This window comes from Syngnathus acus, chromosome 20, assembly GCF_901709675.1.
Source record: "Syngnathus acus chromosome 20, fSynAcu1.2, whole genome shotgun sequence".
In the NCBI taxonomy this organism is placed as follows: domain Eukaryota; kingdom Metazoa; phylum Chordata; class Actinopteri; order Syngnathiformes; family Syngnathidae; genus Syngnathus; species Syngnathus acus.
This window is the reverse complement of record NC_051104.1, coordinates 2,059,357-2,079,686: the sequence shown is the minus strand read 5'-3', so window position 1 is coordinate 2,079,686 and position 20,330 is coordinate 2,059,357. Positions and strand designations below refer to the sequence as shown.

Below are 20,330 nucleotides of genomic sequence, written 5' to 3'. Positions count from 1 at the left end.
AAATGGAAAAAAGCGTGACATTTGAAATACAGCACTTTAATGATACAACTTTTTTTTTTGTTTGTTCCCTGAACAACGGGACAAAGTGCACGTGAGCGAGGAGCAGGAGACAGACTCAACTCTTGACTTTTTCACGTTTGAGCACCCAACCAAAAAACTTTTTTTCGCTTACGACACCGTCAACACAACTTAAGGTGGGTGGGGGAGTGACTCAACACTTGATTGCTGACATGTCTTTTTTTTTTTTTTTTTTTTTTTTTTCCCATTAAATACTGCTTAATGATAAGAGTGGTTCTGGGGTGCTTTTTGTGTCTAGTGGATCTTGGAGCATTCTGGTGAAGCACGAGGCTGAGGGAGTCCAACACAGGCAGCGGCAGCTAGCCTACCACTGCCATTCCAGAAAAACAAGCCAACAGAATCAGTTTAGAACCTGAAACTCAACTTATTACTTTCGAACTTAAAATTCATCATATGATGCTTATTTCATGCTAAGTTTGTAAAACTGAACGTGATCACATTAGGCGATAGTGATCTTTTGTTTTTGGTGTTGCGGCAGCAATACGCTTTGTCAACTGCAAAACAACACTGGTACACACAAAGCAAGCCTTGGGGGGGGGGATGGGGGTCTATGTGGGCCAGTTGGGATCAAATGTGCCATAGCATGTTTTTTGTTTGTACAGTAAAACATGTATGTACAGCGCACACATGGATTGATCTATTTACAAACGTATATACACAGCGTCTACAGATAGCTAAGTGCTGGCGGGAGCTGCTTTATAATATTGGCGGGGGGGTATTGGAGAAAACACCGTAGGGGGCTAGGCGGTTTGAGGGGGTTACGCACATTCTTTGTACAGCATGGACGAGGCTCTGCCGTCTTTTTGACTTTAGCTTCTTTTTGTGGTAGTGCAAAGGCTTGGTTGGGTCGGGTGGTCTTGCCGTGGGTCAGTCGCTGAGGATGTGCACAAAGGACATGGGGAAGACGCCCTTGCGCTCCGGCTCGCCCTCGACGTGGCCGATCTGCAAGTGCAAAATGCTCGGGTCAGCCGCTCGCCCGGACAGGACCCGAATCGTCATTGGCAAAACAGCAAAAGTTGAAATCTCGAGCGCTTGTCGGCAGTCGGTGGACTCACCCACCACTCCTGGTCCTCCTCGCCAGTCACCACGATGATCTCGCCCTCCACGAACGTCAGCTCGTCGTCATTGTCGGCTTGGCAGTCGTAGATGGTCTTCACGCGTCGCGCCTTGCTTTTCCCCTGGAACGCAAACACACATAGGAGGACGCACTTAAAACAATGCCGAGCTTGTTCCATTTCCACACATTGCATTTTATTCAATTTTGTATTAAATGAAATTATTTTATTATTGAGATATAAACGATGTGAACAAAGTTCTACTGAGTCTGTGACCCAAAACAAATGTGGAAAAGGTGAAGCAATGATTGAATGATGTCATGTGTACCGTGTTTATCTTCCTGGGGAGGGGCACGGGGGTCTCCGCGTTCCCAGGTGGGCTTCCGTCGGCATCATCGGCGCTCTGCTGAGGCGGCGGGGGTGGGGCCGGCCGATCGGGCGACGGTGACTCCGGCGGTTGGGGTTGCGGCGGCGGGGGCGGCTGCGTCTGGGGCCTGGCCGGCGCTTCCCCCGGCGGGCGCGGGGCCGCCTCAGCCGCCCCCACTCTGGGCGGCCCGTCGGCCAGGTGGGGCTTGGGCGGCAGGTCCTTGAGCTGCGGTTTGGGCGGCAGGTCGCCCAGCTGCGGCTTGGGTGGCAGGTCGGAGAGCTGCGGCTTGGGCGGGAGTTCCCCGGGCTTGGGCGGCAGCTCGGACGGCTGCGGCTTGGGCGGCGGGTCGGCAGGCTGCGGCCGCTCCGGGGCCGGCGCTTTCTGCAGGGCGTCCGTCCCCGGCGGAGACTTCTGGAAGACCTCAGGGGGGAGGCCGGCTTTGTCCACGGAGGGGTGGTGGATGGTGTCGATCTTACGCAACGCCACTGCACACATATGCATGTTCAATAATACTGATACTGGCAATGATGAGCATGATGATAATGAAGCGCACCTTTCTGAGGTAGTTTAGGAAGAACCCTTGGACCAAGTGTGGACTTTGTGTTGCTTGAAGTCGTACTGTAAGGTGTTAGGAAAAAAGGACACTCAACGTTTCAGTAACCCTAATTGGACAGTTCATTAGGTAATTTGAAACGTAACCACTCAACTTGAAGGCCTGACTGGAAACCTGAATTTGAAACCATAACTGAGTTTTAAGCTTGACCTGGAAACGTAAAGGCCCGACACTGACTTGACTGCGTCGGGAGTGCCAAGGTCTTACCTCTGCTGCTGAGGAATGCCTTCAAATTTGTTGGAGACTGGCGACATCTTGTTGACGGGAGGTGGCGTGGAGTCGCTTCCTACAGCCGTGCCAAGCGGGGCCACAAACACACGACACACGTTACGCACGTCAAAACACACATCAAGGCGCTCGCCATGCCGCGATGACAAAACGGAACCATGAGATCGGATGGTGGGGTGAGGGTGGGTGGGTGGTTGGGTCATCTGGCTGAGCTTTCCATGCGCCCCATTTCCAAACATTTGCTTTTTACTTTGGAATTCCAATTATTTGCTTCGTCGAGGGGACGATGGCTTTGTTCTTTTTTGTTCATTTCAAGAGGGAACGCCGTCCCGCGCAATGTCAAACAAGGTGTGCTCCGATTGGATACCGTGGGCTTGCGGCTCCCCCCCGGACGGACCCCCTCTGGTGTGACAGAGCGGGCCGGGCGGGTCGGACAGCGTGCGTTTATGGCCGGGCGGCGGGGGCGGCGGTCTCTTCTTGGACAGCGTGGCGCTGCCTCCCGCCGTCAGCGCAGACGAGGCGGCGGCAACGGCGGCAGCTGGAGAAGCGATAATACACACAACACGTCAGCACCGGCACAACTGGCGCCGCCCAAACTTGACAAGTTCAAGGAGGAGATGAAGATCGTGAGGAAGAGGAGGAGCAGAGAAATCTGGAAAGAGATTTGCGCGGTCCAATCACTTGGACCTTTTTTTGTGCTCAAGTGGGATGAAAGCGGCTAACGGATAGCTCAGCCAGCGAACGCGCCCGGCCGCGCCCGGCGTTTACAGCTCAGGGAGAACGCGCCGATCGGGTCGCCTGGTTCGTTCCGTGAGCCGCAAACGGCGGGCTGGGGTGAGGCTGAAAGGCGAGCGGGTCAAAGTCAAATGAGGATATTCACGGATGTATGGTCGAGTGCCGGCCAGTGTGGCGTAGTGCGAATGAGAGCCAAGGAATGCCAAGTGTGGAGCTGAAAGAATCAAAAAGGAGGGGGGAAAAGAAGACAAAGAAAAAAAGAGAGCGAGATGAGGAGGCGCGTGGGAGAGCAACCAGAGAAAGGAGCTGCTCCTCCACAAAATAAAATAAAGCCGAGACTTATTTGACACGCCAAACAAACGGCAACGCTTGTTTCTATTTCAGATGAATGGAACAAATTAAGAAATTAAAAAACAAAACAAGAAAAAACAGGCCCAATTGACTTGAAGGTGGCTGAATTGGCAGGCGGTGAAATTCTTGAAAATAACAAATTCAAGCTCCGCTATTAAAACAAAAACATGAAATTGGAGTGCTTTTCAAGAATTTTAGCATGAGTGACCTGGAATGGATTATTTTTGTTTATTAGACAACTGAAAAAAATACTTTAGCACGACAGAATTTTTCCAAGGTAATTTAAAAAAACATTACATTATTACAATTAATTACGGTCACTGTGAATTTTAAAAATATTAGTAACCTAAAGAAATGCTGATTTCCCCATTAAATAAATTTGCTTGAGGACATTATTTTGTTTTTTCTGAGATTACTCTTGAAACATTTTTTAACCTATTTAGTCTTTTTTTGTGATTTTTCCAAGTCTGAGTTTTTGCCCTTTAAAGGGCTTTGGACCATCATTTCTTCCAAGCATGCCCTCGAAATAATTCCTTTGTGCAGTGACATCTGCTTTGGCTTATTTTGAACGTCATTCTTTGTAAAGAAAACAAAATCATCGGGCAGACAAGGTCCAGCGCGATAACCACAACATTCGGCCAACTTGAGTCCGATGAGAAACAAGTGAAAGTTAAAAAAAGAAAAAAGAAAAGGCACGAATGACTGAAAGGAACAAGAGCTGCAGCGGCGGCTGTGCGAACCTTTGCCCTGGTTCCTGGGTGGCAGCGGCGGGCCGTCAGCAATGGGCGAGGAAGTGAGGTCGGTGGAGGCGCTGTACATCTGGTTGGTGAAAGCGCTGTAGGACAGCCGCTGCTGCTTGTCACGCTGGCTGATGAAGCCCGGCAGCGAGAGCTTGTCGTGCGGCGACAGGCTGGACGAGTGGCAGAAGCTCTGCGGTCGCGGCGAGCGGTCCTTCTTAATGGGACTGGGCTGCGGGAGGACATGCGAGGCGGCGTCAAGGATGCCCGGTGGGGGCGGGGCGTGTGGCGGGGCGCCGGCGCCCACCTTGTCGTCCAGGTCGTCGTCGCTCTCGTCCATCTCCTCCAGCCGGAGGCTCCACTCGTACTCCACGTGGATGTGAGGGTTGAACTTGCCCTCGGCCGCCTGCACCAGCTGACAAAAACGGACGGAACAACCGCGTTCAGTGGCGGCCGGACCTCCGCCAAGGAAATGATGCGCAAAGCCTCACCGCCTCCTCGCATGGCATGTTCCTCAGTCGCCTGGCAACGTCCAGTGCCGTCTCCCCGTTCTGATTGGCTGGGGGGTGGGAGGGGGTCCAGATGGTTAATTATGCCAGGATTTGTGTTGTGATACGCCTGTGTTGGTGCAGACTCACTGATGTCAGTGGCCGGTTTGCCCCTGAGCAGCAGCTTGAGGCACTCGGGCTTCTCGTACATGCAGCAGTAATGGAGGGCCGTGTTGCCGCGCTCCGTCTGCTTGTCCACATTACCGCTGCAACACAACAACATACTCAGAGAGTCCACTTGGGGTTTTTAGACTCATTAAGTCTCAGTCTTCAGGGAACCCAATCCCATCTTCCACACAGCTTGCCAATGGCTTTCTTGGGTGCCGTGTCCACGTGAAGGTACCTGTTCTGCACCAGGAAGTCCACCAGGTGCAGCGAGGTCTGGTCGGCCGTCCGGACCGAGTAGTGCAGCGCCGTTTCTCCGGCTTCCTGCAGGGGGCGACAAACACAGCAGCAGTCACTCTCCGGATCTCCTTTTAATAAGATGATTAAAGACTTGATGGCGTTTCAGAAATCCGACTCTGGCGACAACTGACCGGGGCGGCCTCAGGCAGGGGCTCCATGAGCTCCACGCCCTCGGCGTAGACCTGGACGAGGGCCAGGAGGTCGCGGGTGCGCACCGCCTCGTAGAGCTCCACCATCTTGGCCGCCGCCGACGAGCACGTCTTGCGGGCAAACTTGCGGTCCACGTACTTGGCGGTGATGAACTCCTTCCTCACCGTCCTGGCGGAAACGACAAGAGGGTTAGCGGACCAGCGCGGCGGCGTTGTCTTCTAGGCGTCGTGTGTACTCACATGTCGCTAGAGGGGCCAGGCTTGGGCGAAGGGGACGGCAGGTTGCCCTCCATGATCTCGTTGAAACTACTGTTCCCGACGTTCTTGGCCAGCTGAAAAACGGAAAACGAGTTCACATTTAGTTGCTATAGAACAAAAACACAAATGTGTTCGTTGGCATTTATGAGGCCACAAAATGTTAAAATTATTGCGAGCCTGTTGCATTTTGGCAGGGAGCCAGAATTCATTTTTATTTGTATTCACTTATCAATTGAAAGGAAAAAAAAAAGGAAACATGAAGGAAATTTAAAATGTACATTTCCAAATAAATCGAGTTGGACTTTGTTTCCTTTCTATCTTCCACATCGGATTTGCGGGGCCTACCAAGAGTTCGGAGGTGCCCAGCTTGTCAAGCTCCATGGACTGGATGCGGGAGATGTGCACGCCCATCTCTCGGTGGATACCGGAGCACTCGATGCACGTCAGGATGCCCAGGTTGGTGGACAGCCATTTGGGATCTGCCGGCCAGACACGCGTCAACACAAATGGCCTTTTGATTGTGTGGTCACATGTTGCGCATGCTGAGCGGCGGCATGACCGATCAAAGTCGGATCACTTGGCTGCCTCCCGTTCTAACGGCAGCGAGGGATTATCATGAAAATGAAAACAATGCCAGGTCACATGCGCGCTCGGCCTCTCTTGGGTGACTTGCGTAACAGCGTGATGTAACCGCGAGGAGGTAAAAAAGCCTAAGGGCTTGTTTTCAGGTTTTTTTTGGACGCACCTGCGGCTCCACAGTCACAGCACAGCTCGTTGCCCGGCATGCGCAGCACGTCATCGATGATGGCTTTGGTGAGGTCCTCCAGGCCGTCCTCACCGCCGCTGCTCTGCTCGCCGCGGAAGGCCATGTTCAGGGCCTCCTCCTTGCTGTTGGTCAGCACCGAGATCCAGCTGCGCAAGGCGCTCGATTAGTCACACGGCAACTCATTGACACCACGTCGACTTTGGTTCATGTCAAAACAGAAGGTCGGAAATTGGTCAGAGCGACCGTTTGCGTCTCGTGTAATTACTGGGTTCAATTCGAGTGCCCACGTCACATTTTTGATGCAGGCGTACCTAATCGTGTGGCCAGTCTCGACATTAAGGCTAAATCTGCACGCAGCCTGAATAATTGCGCTCATACAAACAAGCGGCACACTGGGGCTCTCCTACAGCACAGATGGGAAACACCGCGTCTGCCTTTCAAACATGGCGTCCCGAGGTTCCCGACACGGCACAATCTGCTCGCACGCAAACACACACACACACAAGCATGCGTGAGATGTGTTTGCATGCAAAAAAAAAAAATAACAAGGCACCGCTAATTGCGGGACGGGGAGGGCTGGCGGCTGCGAGGGAACACTGAATATTTTATCAAAGGCGCTGCGGAAGACCTCGCAGACGATAAACCGCGTGACGGCGGTGGGTGGGTGGGGGGACTATGGAGGGTCACGAGTTGAAGTAGCCCTCGTCATCGGATTTTGACACGCTTTGCTGAACGGGAACTCTCGCCACCGAGTCAGCGGAGATACTCACATGACAAACTCCTGCTCATCCTCAGCTTGGAAGTGATACGTGCGGTTATCTGCAGCGGGACACGTCAAAAGTCAGCGGGAGCGGGCGTGGCGGCGCCTTGCACATCGGCGCACACTTACGAGAAATGAGATCAAAACATTTCCTATCCTCGCCGCTGGGTTTGACCTGGCAGGTGAGGAGGTTGAGCTTCACCGGCTGCCTGTTGGACTGCAAAGGGAAGCAAGCTCTCAGTTTTATTTTCAAATGACATCTCAATATTTTTGGGCTAATGGCTACTCTTCATTCAAGGGGATTTTTATTCTTTTTGACTATTGTCGTAATTGCAATGTTGACGTTCGCGAGATCTGGACATGTTATTGGGACACCTGGCAACTGCTTTGAAACTGCATAGTTCTCCTTTCACGAAAAGTGAAGTGAGTGGCTTTTGTATTTCAGCCCAAAGACACGCTTGAATAAGTGAACTGGAGCGTGCGAGAGATGAAGAAGAAAAAAAAAAATGTCAGTTCACATCGCTGCCGACTTCATGTAGCGAGCTACTTTTAGCACGCAGCGATGATGTCATCGCCTTGAACGCGACCTCAGCCGGTTAGTCCGCCCGGGTCGTCGTGCAGATTTTCACGTTCCTTTGTCAAGAAAAAGCCACCCTTTCCCCAAATCGGCCACTGCGACACAAGCGCGGACCGCAGCCGCCACAGTGCGCACGCACGCACTTCCACAGATGAGTCACCCTGGAACAGCAGGCGGAGGGAGGAGGGGGGGGGGGCATGGAGTTGCCATGGTGACCACTCTATGTCAATTCCAGCAGATTGCACGCTCACGCGTGAGGAGAGGAAGGGGGGTGGGGAGATCCTGTGTGCGTGTGTCTGTGCTCACTGTGGCATGAGAGATGGTGAGGATGCCGCCCTTCACCGAGCACTGCCTGCGCTGCCACACCTTCCTCAACCTGCGAGGGGCGCAAAAGAGACAAAGGCAGTTTTGAGTATACTCCCGCAGCACAGCAACAAACATTCACTTTTTTTTTTTTTGCTTTGCAGGACTTGAATTGCACTTACCCGTCGCTCTTCTTGAGCAGGTAGCCTTTCTTCTCACTGCCAAACTCCTTGTTACCCTGCAGCTGGTGCATGCTGTAGCCACCTTGTTTACTCTGCGAGTCCTGAAAGGCGCACAAATGGCAAAATGAAAGTCGCCCCGGCGCCGTCATGCCACGCACAAACATGCAGCAAAACATCCCCTTGCTCACTAAGATGCGAAACGATGACATGAAACGTTGGCATTGACACTTGGCATTCAGTTTTTTTTCTTTATTTCGTGTCACTCTCAGCGTTCCCGCGCCCCCGTTAGCATGCTGAGTGCAGTGCGCCGCACTCCTGAAAATCGGGCGGCACAGACAAAATGGCAGCATGCTCTCCATGCAGCAGCGGCAGCAGCAACACTTACTCTTCTAGACTTGATTCCAGACAAGCAGAAGAAGGCAGTGAAGGGGGGGGGGGGGCAAGGGGGGGGCAGACAGGATAGGTGTGAAAGATCCCGCTCAGGTGCTGTGTCACACAGGGCTCAAAAATAGCCCACAGTGTGTGTGTGTGTGTTTGGTTCTGATTGCCGAGAGACGCGACGGTGTGAGTGGTGGCGATTCCAGTTGGTGGTGTGACATGCACAAGAAGGGAAATACTACGAGATTGAAACAGAAAAATGTTCAAGCTAACATCACCATTTTGACTAATAAAAGTATGCTAGCCTATGCTAACAAGTCTTAGACAGGCTAATTTGAAGGACGACTGACGCTGCAGCCAAGTAGCGCAACGCCGCTGCCTCCGCTTCTACATTGAGGCGAGCAACACAAAATTCAGACTTGCTCGTGCACGGTAAAAAAAAAAAAAAGAATTAAAAAAGCTGCCTTCAAAACAAGCTACAATAAGCTACTGACTTGACCTAGGCCAACTGCTGCGCTATGCTAATGCAATTAAATGAATCGGGTCTTTGTCTCGGGCCTGCGAAAATGGCTTGTAAATGTGTGCGTGTGTTACCTCCTTCTGGTCCAGCTGGAGGGAGGACTTGATGAGATCGCGCAGGGCGGTCAGCTGCTTCTTCTCCTCATCCTGGGTTTGTTTGATCTAGCGCAGCAATTGGAAGCGTGCTTTTAACAAAGCGGGAACATGTAGCTTGCGAGCGCGAGAAAAAGCAAAGAGAGACGATTTACGTTGTAGAGGTCGGCCGCCAGCTTCTCGATGTACTGCTTCAGCTTGTCAGCCGTCTTCAAGCCGTCCTGGAAGAAACTGCGACAGACGTCCCGCTTGCGTTTACATTTGAGGTTTTGTGAACAGCTGGATTATTTGCAGAGTTGTATTTTCATCACAGGTGGCGGTCAGCGAGAACGAAGCTACGAAGGTTTGGTTTTGGCCCGTGGAAGATCAAAATGCTTGAGCAAAGAGTGTTTTTTTTCCCTCCGATTATAATTTTGTTTCATTATTGGGGATTTTGGGCATTTTGGACCATAAGTATCTCTGGCTGGTATCATCACCTTTCAACATACTCGATACCTTGAAATAAAGCCAATGTCGCTTATCCTCATGTTATATGTAAAATATTTATAATACTGCAAAAATTCAAAAAAATAATTGTACGATGGTAACATCACGGGTTGTCGCAACAGATCCGATTCCAGCTCAGCGTTGGCATGAAAGCCAGGGGGCGGGGCTTGCTTACTTGCACTGTGCATGGTAATACTTGATGAGGTTTTGGAGGAGGTCCACGCCTTTCTTGGTCTTGATCTCGTTCACTTTAATCAGGTACTGCAACACAAATGCACAAACACTCATTTTCCCTCCGCATCCAACGAATTTCAAACGTCCAAGTATCTTGCGGATGTGGCGAGACTGAGAGTGTTCGGCACGCGTCGTCAATAACACGTCACGTGGTCCTTTCTGCTTCATCATCTTGCACTTTTGTAGCGTCCACAGTTGAGAAACATGTGGGCCGGGAGATGTGGCACTGCATTTCTTTTCTGCGGTGAATATTTCACACTGTGGCGCCGGCGCAGCAGCTACTTGTGCGTTATGTAATTGCAGTCGGAAAATCTCAAGTGAGCCAGGCGTGGGTGTTGCCGCCCAGCACTCAGAGAAGCTTTCGCTTCTTCTTCGGGTTCCCACAGTTGACAAGAAACAGAGCGATGTCATCGGAGTCAGAAAAGGCTTCTGCTTTTTTTTTTTTTTTTCCTTTTCTCCCCCCACCTAACCAACCTCGCACATCTGCAGCTGGAAGAGCCGACGCTCCTTTTCCATCTCCTCAGCGATTTCGGCCCCGGTGATCTCAGTGCGGATCATGCCGTGCTGCTTGGCGTGCTCCCGTTTCTCCTTCTCGATTTTGGTGCTGCACCGCAAAACAAAACACGGCTGACTTGGACTGAGGCGGCTGGGCGTGTGCAAAAGCAGCAGACTCACAACTTGGCCTCGTAGTCCTTCCAGGCCTTGTCAAAGGGCTTCTTTATGTCCTGCACAGACACAACAGAGGACAGAGCGAGTGTCAGCGCACTGCCATGGGGTCACGGTGAGGACAGGGAGCTGGTTGCAGACTTTTGGACTGCCACCAGCGGCACGGCTGCCATCATCATCGTCAGTGATGAAGTTCATGACCCAGGTTCCTCCACCACAGCACGGAGGCAATATTTACTAGAGCCAGAGATTTACAGGCAAGTCATTCAAATAGCGACTTTGACTCCCCCTCCTCCCCCCTGTGGTCTGTTCACACTGCCCCCCCACCACCCAGCGTGCACATGCACATAAGTCAAGGGGCAAACGGTGGGATGTGCTGACGCGGCGTGCTCTCACATTCGCCCGGCTGCCGCTTAGTCGTGCCAGAGAGAAAAGTGAGAGACACCTTACCCCTTTGACGCCCTTCAAGTCTCCCTTGAGCAGCGAGTCCAGGGTGAAGATGACATTGTGACTCAGGCTCTGGAGCTGAGGAGGAAAAAAAAAAAACACACGAAGGTTACGCTGGCTCTGATGTAGAATCGCCGGTCTGTTTTTGTTCGGAGTATTTTTGCGTGCGGCGATCGTTAAGTTAGCTAAGTGGTGCTGCGAATTGCTTTCAAACAAGAGCGCTAACAGGAAGTGCCATGTCAGCTGCCAGAACGTTGGTTTTACGGGAAACCTCAACTGGGAGCATCAATAAAACGATTGGAAGAAGCACCAAACGGGCCTACCGTCTGGCAAACTGCACAAAGACTGGTAAAGTGCAATCGGGTGTTGTCGTCATGGAAACGAGTATGAGGTATGAATACAGATTGCGCAACTCTACCTAACACTTGTGTCCATATTTTCTTAGGTGTCATCCAAAGGGTGCAGAATGTACTCGGGTGCCACCGCGGCTCATTGCGAATGAAGCCGCTGCGGTGAGTTAGAACTCGGGTGAAAAACAAACAAACGGATAAATAGACACCAGACGCGGGTGAGCCGGCAAAAGACTAGCGCCGCTCGGCGTCTCTCTCTAACCATTAGGCTCGGCGAGGTCATTTACAGCGCGCGCAAACGTCGAGCAGCAATCACGGTTGTAAACAACACTTAATGGCCACTAATGTGCTTCTTAAGAGCCGAAAAAAAATCTATAACTGTCTGCCTTCCGGCAAAAGGGAATCAACACTAAAAATGTCCACCGAAGATACGGCCGCTCTATAAATTCCTTATGTGGAAGCTTGCGCAACAACCGGGCCATCCATCAGTCGTCAATAAGTCATTTGCTGCTCTGGCGCGTCCCCGCCGGGAGCCTTCGGGGGGCAGTTGTCGAGTTGTCGCCGTGCACGCGATGAATGGAGAAAAAAAAAGGTCAGATGTGGGAAAGACTAAAAGGAAGACATGGACGGAAGCACGGGAAGAGGTCAATCTTCCTGGCGACGCGCCGGCCGTGCTGCCGCGGATGGATTTACGAGACAGGAAACAGGGAAGTGGAAACTGAAGGGCGATGGGGATCTAAACAGGACGCATTACTCAACGGCAACGTCCACAGCGGCGCAGATAAAGGCCCTCGGCACCCCGGAGGAAGGACATGTCGTTGGGCTTCCGGGTTTGATGCCTAAAAGTGTCACTTTTTAAATACCTTGTTCAAGTTCTGACCTTCCCCGCCACAAAGCAAAACCAGAAGCTCACTTAATCCTAATCCACACGCGGAAAACCAATTACGCGAGTGACTACCGAAATAATCTCTCCCATCGTTTTAACCGTGGTGGGCAAAAATAAACACGCATCTCTGACTCACCAGGTTCTTCAGGAGGGCCGAGAGCTCCTTGGTGAGCGAGGAGAACTTGACGAAGGCTGTGCCCAGGTCAGGGTTGTCCCGGCTGATGAAGTTGCCGCCGAATTTGTCCAGAGCTTGGGCATAGTTTTCCTCATTTTGGACATGATCTGTTGAACAGAGAGGGGAAACAACAGTCAGCCTTCCTGTTCCTGGCATCTGCGGATTAGCATTAGCGTGGCTAGCAGAGACGTCTGCTTTTGTCGGCGTTTGTCTTTGGTCTTTCCGGATAACCGATAAACACATGTAGCTGTTTCTGTTTTGCTCCCACTTGGTTAAGGAGACATTTTATGGCTGCTAGCAACAGCGTTGGTTAGCTTCTCTATCAATGCATGCTATGCTAACTTAGCATAAGTTCTAACCTAATCGATGTTAGCAAAAAAAAGCTAACACATTGAAAACAAATGAGCGTATTTTTGATTTCTTCCTCTCTGGATAGGTAATAAACAGATTAGTTTTTGTTTCCCTCTGGTCTGAAGCTTGATGTGAAACTGAAAAGAGGATGTGAGCAAACATCACGACTCAAACGACTCGATGTGACCTGAATGTACGACATCTGAAACTGACCATTTACAGACAATTTGGTCTCACCTTGTCCTGAATTGTAGATGGCCTTGACGGATTTCTTCACCTTCTGCAGGGAGGTTCGGTCCTGGTCCAGCGCCTGAGGAAAAGGAAGACAAATTGTTAGTTTTGCGGCAAATAATTGTCAGGGTTGCCACATTCCAGGCATTCACATTAAGGCCACCACAATGAAGAGACTCTGATATCATTTGACCTGCGACAAATTTATCTTCTGCAGCAAGCACACTTTTGATCCCCTGGGACGGTCAACAATTTCATTACCACGCAGAGATTATTTGTCGTCAAACTGGAAGCAGCAGAGCTTCCCCGATTCAAAGACGTGACCCACGTGTTTATGATTGTAGCTTGCAGCCATGTTGCAACACACCAAGAGCTGCTTCAAATATTTGAAATGCCTTCATGGGCTACATCAATGCACTTCTGCACCATGTCGTGTCTATCTAGCGCTTTTTATAAAAATTCCTTCATCTGGTAAGGAGACGAGACGTGGTCACCTCACAATCGGGCTCAAAATTCTTTGTCGTGGAGTTTGCGGAAAGATGCCAGGCTCTGTTTTTGTTTTTTGTCGTCGGGACCACGACTGTTTTAGTCATTGAGCAAGTTCTGAGAGAAGCGCTAATATTCTAATTATAGCCACGCAGTAGTGGGAAAACAGGAAAGGGCACAGAGAAGAAAGGACTTCCCCCGAAAGCCAGAACCAAAAAAACATCTCGCTTGGCCGATACTTTGAGAGTCAATGACATCTGCTTCTGCTAAAAACAAGATGAGGCTGTTTGTGACAATTTGGGGACAAATCAGGAAATGATTTGAGGACTTTAACACATTTTAACCACGGGAACTTGTACCACTTGGAAATTGATTTTCAGAATCCAACGCATTCGTTGAGAGTGAAGTCATGGATTCCGCAAAGCGGTGGTTAAGTGGCTGGAGTCTGTGTGTAAGGCAGCATGACTCAAGCAGGAAGGGTGGGGAAGCGTTTTCATTGGCAGGAAGCAAATGCACATCCCTTTCTCTCACTCTGACACAGAGTGTGTGGAATGGGGAAAATAAGAGGATCCGGCGCTTCCAAAAAGCTGCTGAGGTCAGATGATACAAACACTCACAAGGGGTGAAAACATCTTTGGTGCATTTGAACTGATCATTTTTGTTAACAAACTTCCATCTTCCAAAAGCCGGAGCTCGGCTGGCGGCGTCCTCGCAGCGCATCTTTTTACCGAGCTGTGTTTCCCCCATCACACCCACGCGAGGCGCAGCGTAGCAAACCGAATTGCCTTTTTGTTTGTTGCCCGTCGGGAAGTCATTATTCATGTCAATACAGCTGTTGGATTGTTCCGTTACGGCGGGAGAAACGGTGGGAGGAATGACGGCAGACGGAACAAAACCAAACTCGCATTCTTTCACTGCTGCCCACCTCAAAACAGCACGTGTTTTATTCAGTCAACACGAATCATCTAAGTCCATTTTTTGTCTTTCTGTACAAAAAACTCAGAATCCCTTCCCTGTAGAAAAAAAGCTTCATTTCCAATGTACACAAGCGTTTGGGCTGAGGCGAAGCGCCTTCAGCAACTGGTAGGGGAAGAGAAACGGAAGTTTTGTTTAACCCCCGAGCCGCAACAGGACAGTCGGCCGTCAGAGCGGACGGCGCCTTTCTGCTGGACCTGCAGGTTGAGGCCCGCGTTAGCATTAGCGCCGCTCATATTGTCAGGGAGGGCGACGAGGAAGATGAAGACAAGATGGCAGCCGCTTTACATTTGCAAGCAACAGTCGGGAATTGATGGAGCAAAATGAAAAGACGGGCTCAGTCAAGTCATTTGTTTGAGTCGTTAGATAAACAAATGTGAAGTCAAAACATTTGCATGTCAGAATAAAAAAAGAACGGGAATGTTCCACTCAGTCTCAAGGGAAAACTATTCCATTCATTGTCTTTTTTTTTATTCTATGAATGAGCTATATTCAATAAAGTAAATATTACCAGCGCCATAGTTTCACCGCGGATGTTACCGAGCGATAGATTGCCCCACCTAGCTTAGCATCTCAACAGGTACGCAGATAAAAAGGGGTGTTTGTCCTATCGACTTATGTTTATATCTATGAGTAAAGCTGCATAAATAGAAGCTAAGCTAATATTAGCAATTCGCAAACAAGTGGAAAAATTAGAACAAGGCCTTGAGGAGCATCATAGCTAGCTAGCTAGCTACTGTAGCTAAAGATACATTGGTAGCTGGGAGATAGGTAGAATCGGAATCTGAGCCATGAGCATCATAGCTATCTAGTGGGGAATTAAGCTAACATGTTAGCCTGCGTATCATGAATACATTTTATTTTTTCAAATGTTTGTAGCGATCCCTTCTGCACGGTTGCCTCGTACGAGTTGGTAGTGTAGCGGAGAACTGTGCCTGCATTGTTGGGATGAATGGGACACGGCCACACGTGACAACACATGACAACCGTGCCGAGGGCCAAAAATCGCTTTGGCCGTATTTGCACGTGGCCACAACACACAATTTACGCACTTAGATAATTGAAGGCCTACAACTGATGCTGTACGTTTCTGAAAAGAAGACAAACTATTAATACTAAACTTAATGAATAAAACATTTTGCGTGACGGACTCGCTTGGTCAAAAACTTGCAACTTTTCCAAACCAGGATGTTTTGCGCAACGTTTTTTGTTTTGTGTAACCATCTTCCAGGGCCACTAAAGACACGATGGCTCGGAACAAAACACCCCTTTCAGCGTTGCATCCTTTTCAGTCGCAGCTCCCATTGAAAAGGCTGTTATGTAAAAAAAAAAACTAAAAGGGTCAAGCCCAGTCACGGTTAAATGGGAAGACTGTGAAAAGTCAACATTATTCCCGATGCGGCCCACGGAACAATGTAACAGAAATGCTTCCCTTGTTGCCTGCTACTAAAAGTAGAGCCGTTACATCAACGCGCATCCGTGTAAATGCATGGGGAAAAAAAAAAAAAAAAAAACAGCACCATTTTGCATTGGGCCCCTTCCTGTCAGCACGCCATCAGCTGCGAGGCTTTGCTTTGTACGCGGGGATAAAAAGCAAAAGTGGGTCAAGACTCGCCTGTGGAGCGCTCCGACGCAGCACTCGGAAAAAAAGCAAACACAAACGCATTTGCGCTTGTCTCGTCTTGTCCTTCAACGTACTCTACGCTACCGCGATTAACTTGGTGTGTCGACGTCAAGGCCCGTCCACAGCTGTCGACCATCTTGAAAGCCCATGCCACAAATTAAAGTTTAAAAAAAAAGTCCCAATGATCGTCACACACACATCTGGGTGTGGTGAAATTTGTCCTCTGCATTTAACCCATCCCCATGTGATTTTGATCCATCCCCTAGGGGAGAGGGGAGCAGTGAGCAGCAGCGGTGCCGCGCTCGGGAATCAGTTGGTGATCTAACCCCCCAATTCCAACCCTTAATGCTGAGTGCCAAGCAGGGAGGCAATGGGTCCCATTTTTATCATCTTTGGTATGACCCGGCCGGGGTTTGAACCCACAACCTTCCAGTCTCAGGGCGGACACTCTACCACTAGGCCACTGAGCAAGAACAAGAGTTCCCAATGTTCAGTTAGGTTGACGTCCCATAAAATATATCCATTCCATAAAGTAGCCAGATAGAATATTAGCATAACATCGGCCTATCCTGATCCGACAGCTGGCTGCGGTACCCTGCAGTGACTAATCAATAATAAAAGAGGATGAAATTAACGATGAGTCAGGCTGTGGTCAGTTTTCCGCCTTGGGTTACGTTCCTGAAATATTCAGGCCGTACCCTTGCATCATTTATTTTGTCAACAAAACGAGAAGAAGGGAAAAAAAAAACATGGATGGTGCACACTTGAATGGTCTTCCGGGTCATGTGATCCTCATAAGCAAGAAGACAAAAACTGCATGGCGGCTGGCTACTGGAGCACATGGCCGCAGGACTCCTTGCCTACAGATGGTTTTCGTTTGCGCCGGGGAGGGGATTCACCACGCCCGCTTTTGGCTCATTGCAACAGACGGCGGATAGGCCGACTGACACGCGGGACCAACAAAGCTCCTCGCACTCGCCGCTCATTCAGCAGCTGAAAATAATTTAACCCAGCATGGCGCCGCCCTTACTTGGAAGAAATTATTCCATTCAGTTCTTATTTTTCAAATAATATTACCCAGAGTACATCTGGATAAGTACCGGCGCCTACAATGGATTCTAGTGGGAAAGATTTTTGGGTGTCGTTGCCCTTTAAAACACAGACCGCGTTAGCTTTGACTTCTGCGGGGAAAATCTATGTTGAACCTTTATTTCTTCGGAGTAAGGGTGAAAACATTCCATGCGGGGACTGCGGCAAACGCCTGGGAGGCTGGAGGCGCTGCGCGTTTCGCATTTGGAAACGAGGGCACCTTTAGGCATCGAAGCCAAGGTGCATGTGCGTGAGAGAGCGAGAGGAATTCTCATGTTTGATGCTCCATTTATTCGGGATGCCACGGCGGGGGTCCTGAGGTGGCAAACATACGAGGAGGGTGTTGAGGGGGTTACTGGCCTGCCTGACCTGATTACACAGTCAGGAAGTGTTGGAAGATGACCCCGCATCGACAAGATGTGCTGCTGCTGCAGTTGTTGTTGTTTTCGGTCAGGCGAGTGGCACATTTTGCTTTTTCTTTGGTACGTAGGCGATGCGTCAACAAACTGATGTAGATGCTAGCTAGCTAATTGCTAGCAAATGTAAAGGGCCGATCTCTTGAGACCGCCATAACCACTAATAAACTGGTACGGACTGAAATTATGAATCGGTCAACTTGTCAAGATGACTGTGATGTTTCAAACAGCATTGCTTGCCTTAATAACTCGACTTCATAGCACAAATCAAACAGTATTGGTGAGAGGAGTAGTAGAATATGTCATGTGCTTGTATCAGCAATTGTTTTTTTTGCTGAATTTATAGAGCACCTTTTTTTTTGTTTTTTACTCCGGAACAGACTACTCTGAGCGCTGGCAGCCATGTGCACTGAAGCTGCACGCTTACGTAAGCCGCACATCCTCCATTCCAGTTGCCCAAGCCCTCTCTTCGCTGAGAGTTCCTCACTCTGATGTGACAACAACAAAAAAAGCAGCAAGAGGACACGCAAGTTCACCTTCAAAGACAGCCAGCGAGTTTGAGCCATTCATGTAATCAAGCATAAAAATCAAAGGCCTGCTTCAATGCGGTTAAGAAAATGCATTGAAATAACCTACGGAGATAGATGCCCTTAGCTAACCCCCCCCATCCCCGCCCCTGCGTTCATCATGCAACTGGCGGTCTCCTCACCTCCTCCAGAACGTTGACGGTGTTCCTGCAGCTCTGCAACCGGGTGGTGAAGCTGGACGTGGTAGGCGAATTGTAATCCTCGGTGGTCTCCGAGAGAAACTCGGATACTGAGATCTGATCCGGCATCCTCGACTGCGGATAATGGCCAACTGGGTGGCTCGAAGGTGGGGGCGTCGGGGAGGGGGCAAGGGGGTGTCGAGGAGAGAGAGTACTTCAGGGGGAATACAGCATGTAAAGGCGGGTTGTGGAGGGGGGGCAGGGCGAGTCCGAGTGAGGGAGGGAGTGAGAAAGCGGATTTTCCTTGTCGCTACGGAGATGATTACGGCCCGTTTTTCCTTCTCGGATGACTTCACAGCTCCCCGGGGGGTGAGCGGGAGGGGGGGGAATTAGCTGGATTTTGAGACGGAATGGCAAGCGTGCATACGTCTAAATCGCGCGTCTAAGTCGACCTCGGAGGAAGGATAGCGGATGTCCACATTTTGCGCTACAGATGTTCCAAAACGAATCCAGTTTACTAAATCGATTGTCCAGCAACCGTCCCTCCGTTCGCGCTAAACCGCCTCTCTATCGTAGTTCATGGTGCGCAGATGTCATCTCCCAACTGCCGCGGGCTTCGGTGATGCCTTCCTCGGCCGTTTTTGTGCTTTTTGGAGGGTATGAGAAAGGTTTTCGTGCCGTAGATTCATCCGACTCCGCCACTCTCGCTCTCCAAGCTGCTGTGAAAAAGGCGAAAGAGGAGGCGGGAGCGACAGCTAAGCTAGCGGACGTCCAAGATCCGCTTCCTGTTACTTGGTTTCAAAATAAAACCCGCGTTACAAAGCAAACGTATACGCAAACGACAAGGCGGACTGGAGCTGTCGTTTGTCTCGTTTGGAAATGTCGTTCTGTCATGTTCGGCCAAACACAAGGACAAATACACAAGATGATTCAAGGTCAACTTTTTCTAAACCACGCACCATCGTCTGCTATCTTTTGGGGATCTTTTATTTTGTGAACACAATACCATAAATGTTCAAAACAGTGTGCTTATTAAGGGTACCTTGACGCACATTCCCTGTTTCCACCAGTTGACCGAGCTGAAACCGCGCATGCGTCATGCGACTGCAGCGAATGCGGCTGATGTTCGACGTTTGCAAGGCTTCGTTTAAACAACACAAACATGACTTTTACACAAGTCGAGGAATATGTATCGTTTTTTTATTCCAATTATTGCTGTAAGCTTGGTTATAATAATGAACATCCATAGCATCATCTTACCTTCTTAACGAGGAGACTCTAAAAGCATGTTTTTTGAAGGCACTGAAACTGTCATTACACGTCATGCATGTAAGCATTGCAAATGTGGCGACATATTTGTCTTCTTTTCTCCCACTATTTCATTTGACTTTCAAAAGCACCAACAGCCCACCGAGCGCCTTCTCGTAGCTTGCGGCGCTAACACTCATTAAATTTGATTCAGAGCATAGTTTTGACGTCATTATATTACAGCAACTTGTAACCTGGTGACGCAGTCACGAATATTTATAGTAAGCTCTGCAGGAGCCTGATAACGATCCTGAACACTTGAAATAAGGTGTGTTGGAGGAGGAAAATATCTAAAACTGGCCCTCGAGGACCGGAATTTGATACCTGTGTTCTAAGGTTTCTATATGATCATTACAAAAACAGTCATTTTGCTATAGTAGCTTTAGCAGAATGGGTTGCTTAGAATAAGCTATCTTTCTGACAACTTAAATACTTTAGTGCATTCTTTTAATAAACTGTGCCTGTTAAAGATAACGTAGTCTTTATGTGGACCTTCTAATGTAGATTTTTGTAAGTACGCGCACCGCCATTTGTGCAGAAATCTTTCGTGTATTTGTACCTAATGCTGTTGCCGTAGTTAGCGGTCGGACGTCTACTATCGGAAACAGCACTGCGAAACGTGGGACACACTTCTGTCTGTTGCTTTCAAGATAAAATTGAAACCCAAAACACTTCAAGTTCAGCGTCAAACACTTTCACTTCTTTTTTTTTTGTGACCACGTATAGGCTTTAAAAAAAGACCGTGAATAGTAATTTTTAAAAATAAAAATGTATCGTAAGGCTTTAAAAATGACCATG

General features: G+C 49.6%; 1 protein-coding gene across 5 annotated transcripts; it reads right to left on the bottom strand.

The window, feature by feature from the left end:
- Positions 1 to 15: 15 nt before the first annotated feature.
- On the bottom strand, positions 16 to 18,965 carry asap1b (ArfGAP with SH3 domain, ankyrin repeat and PH domain 1b). 5 transcript variants are annotated; one of them, XM_037279884.1, is made up of 29 exons: positions 18,228 to 18,965; positions 12,935 to 13,007; positions 12,308 to 12,453; positions 10,939 to 11,013; positions 10,498 to 10,547; positions 10,297 to 10,426; positions 9,764 to 9,849; positions 9,258 to 9,333; positions 9,085 to 9,171; positions 8,498 to 8,506; positions 8,113 to 8,213; positions 7,934 to 8,003; positions 7,180 to 7,267; positions 7,061 to 7,109; positions 6,270 to 6,436; positions 5,870 to 6,003; positions 5,507 to 5,598; positions 5,249 to 5,435; positions 5,056 to 5,141; positions 4,803 to 4,918; positions 4,656 to 4,723; positions 4,472 to 4,579; positions 4,168 to 4,396; positions 3,222 to 3,290; positions 2,321 to 2,399; positions 2,054 to 2,118; positions 1,462 to 1,985; positions 1,134 to 1,256; positions 16 to 1,020 (listed from the first exon to the last, which is right to left on the bottom strand). In XM_037279884.1, the coding sequence occupies exons 1-29, from the start codon at positions 18,351 to 18,353 to the stop codon at positions 946 to 948; spliced, it is 3,288 nt and encodes a 1,095-aa protein (XP_037135779.1). In that variant the 5' UTR covers positions 18,354 to 18,965; the 3' UTR covers positions 16 to 945. The 5 variants fall into 5 exon arrangements, with proteins under 5 accessions (XP_037135779.1, XP_037135777.1, XP_037135780.1 ...); XM_037279882.1 differs by lacking the exon at positions 3,222 to 3,290 and adding an exon at positions 2,709 to 2,879; XM_037279885.1 differs by lacking the exon at positions 3,222 to 3,290.
- Between the last annotated feature and the right edge of the window lie 1,365 nt (positions 18,966 to 20,330).

Coding starts and splice junctions, on each gene's coding strand:
- asap1b (XM_037279882.1), bottom strand. CDS start 18,353: ATGCCGGATCAGATCTCAGTATCCGAGTTTCTCTCGGAGACCACCGAG. Junction 13,008..18,227: donor CCGTCAACGTTCTGGAGGAG/GTGAGGAGACCG, acceptor CCTTTTCCTCAG/GCGCTGGACCAGGACCGAAC. Junction 9,334..9,763: donor TATTACCATGCACAGTGCAA/GTAAGCAAGCCC, acceptor CGTCTGTCGCAG/TTTCTTCCAGGACGGCTTGA.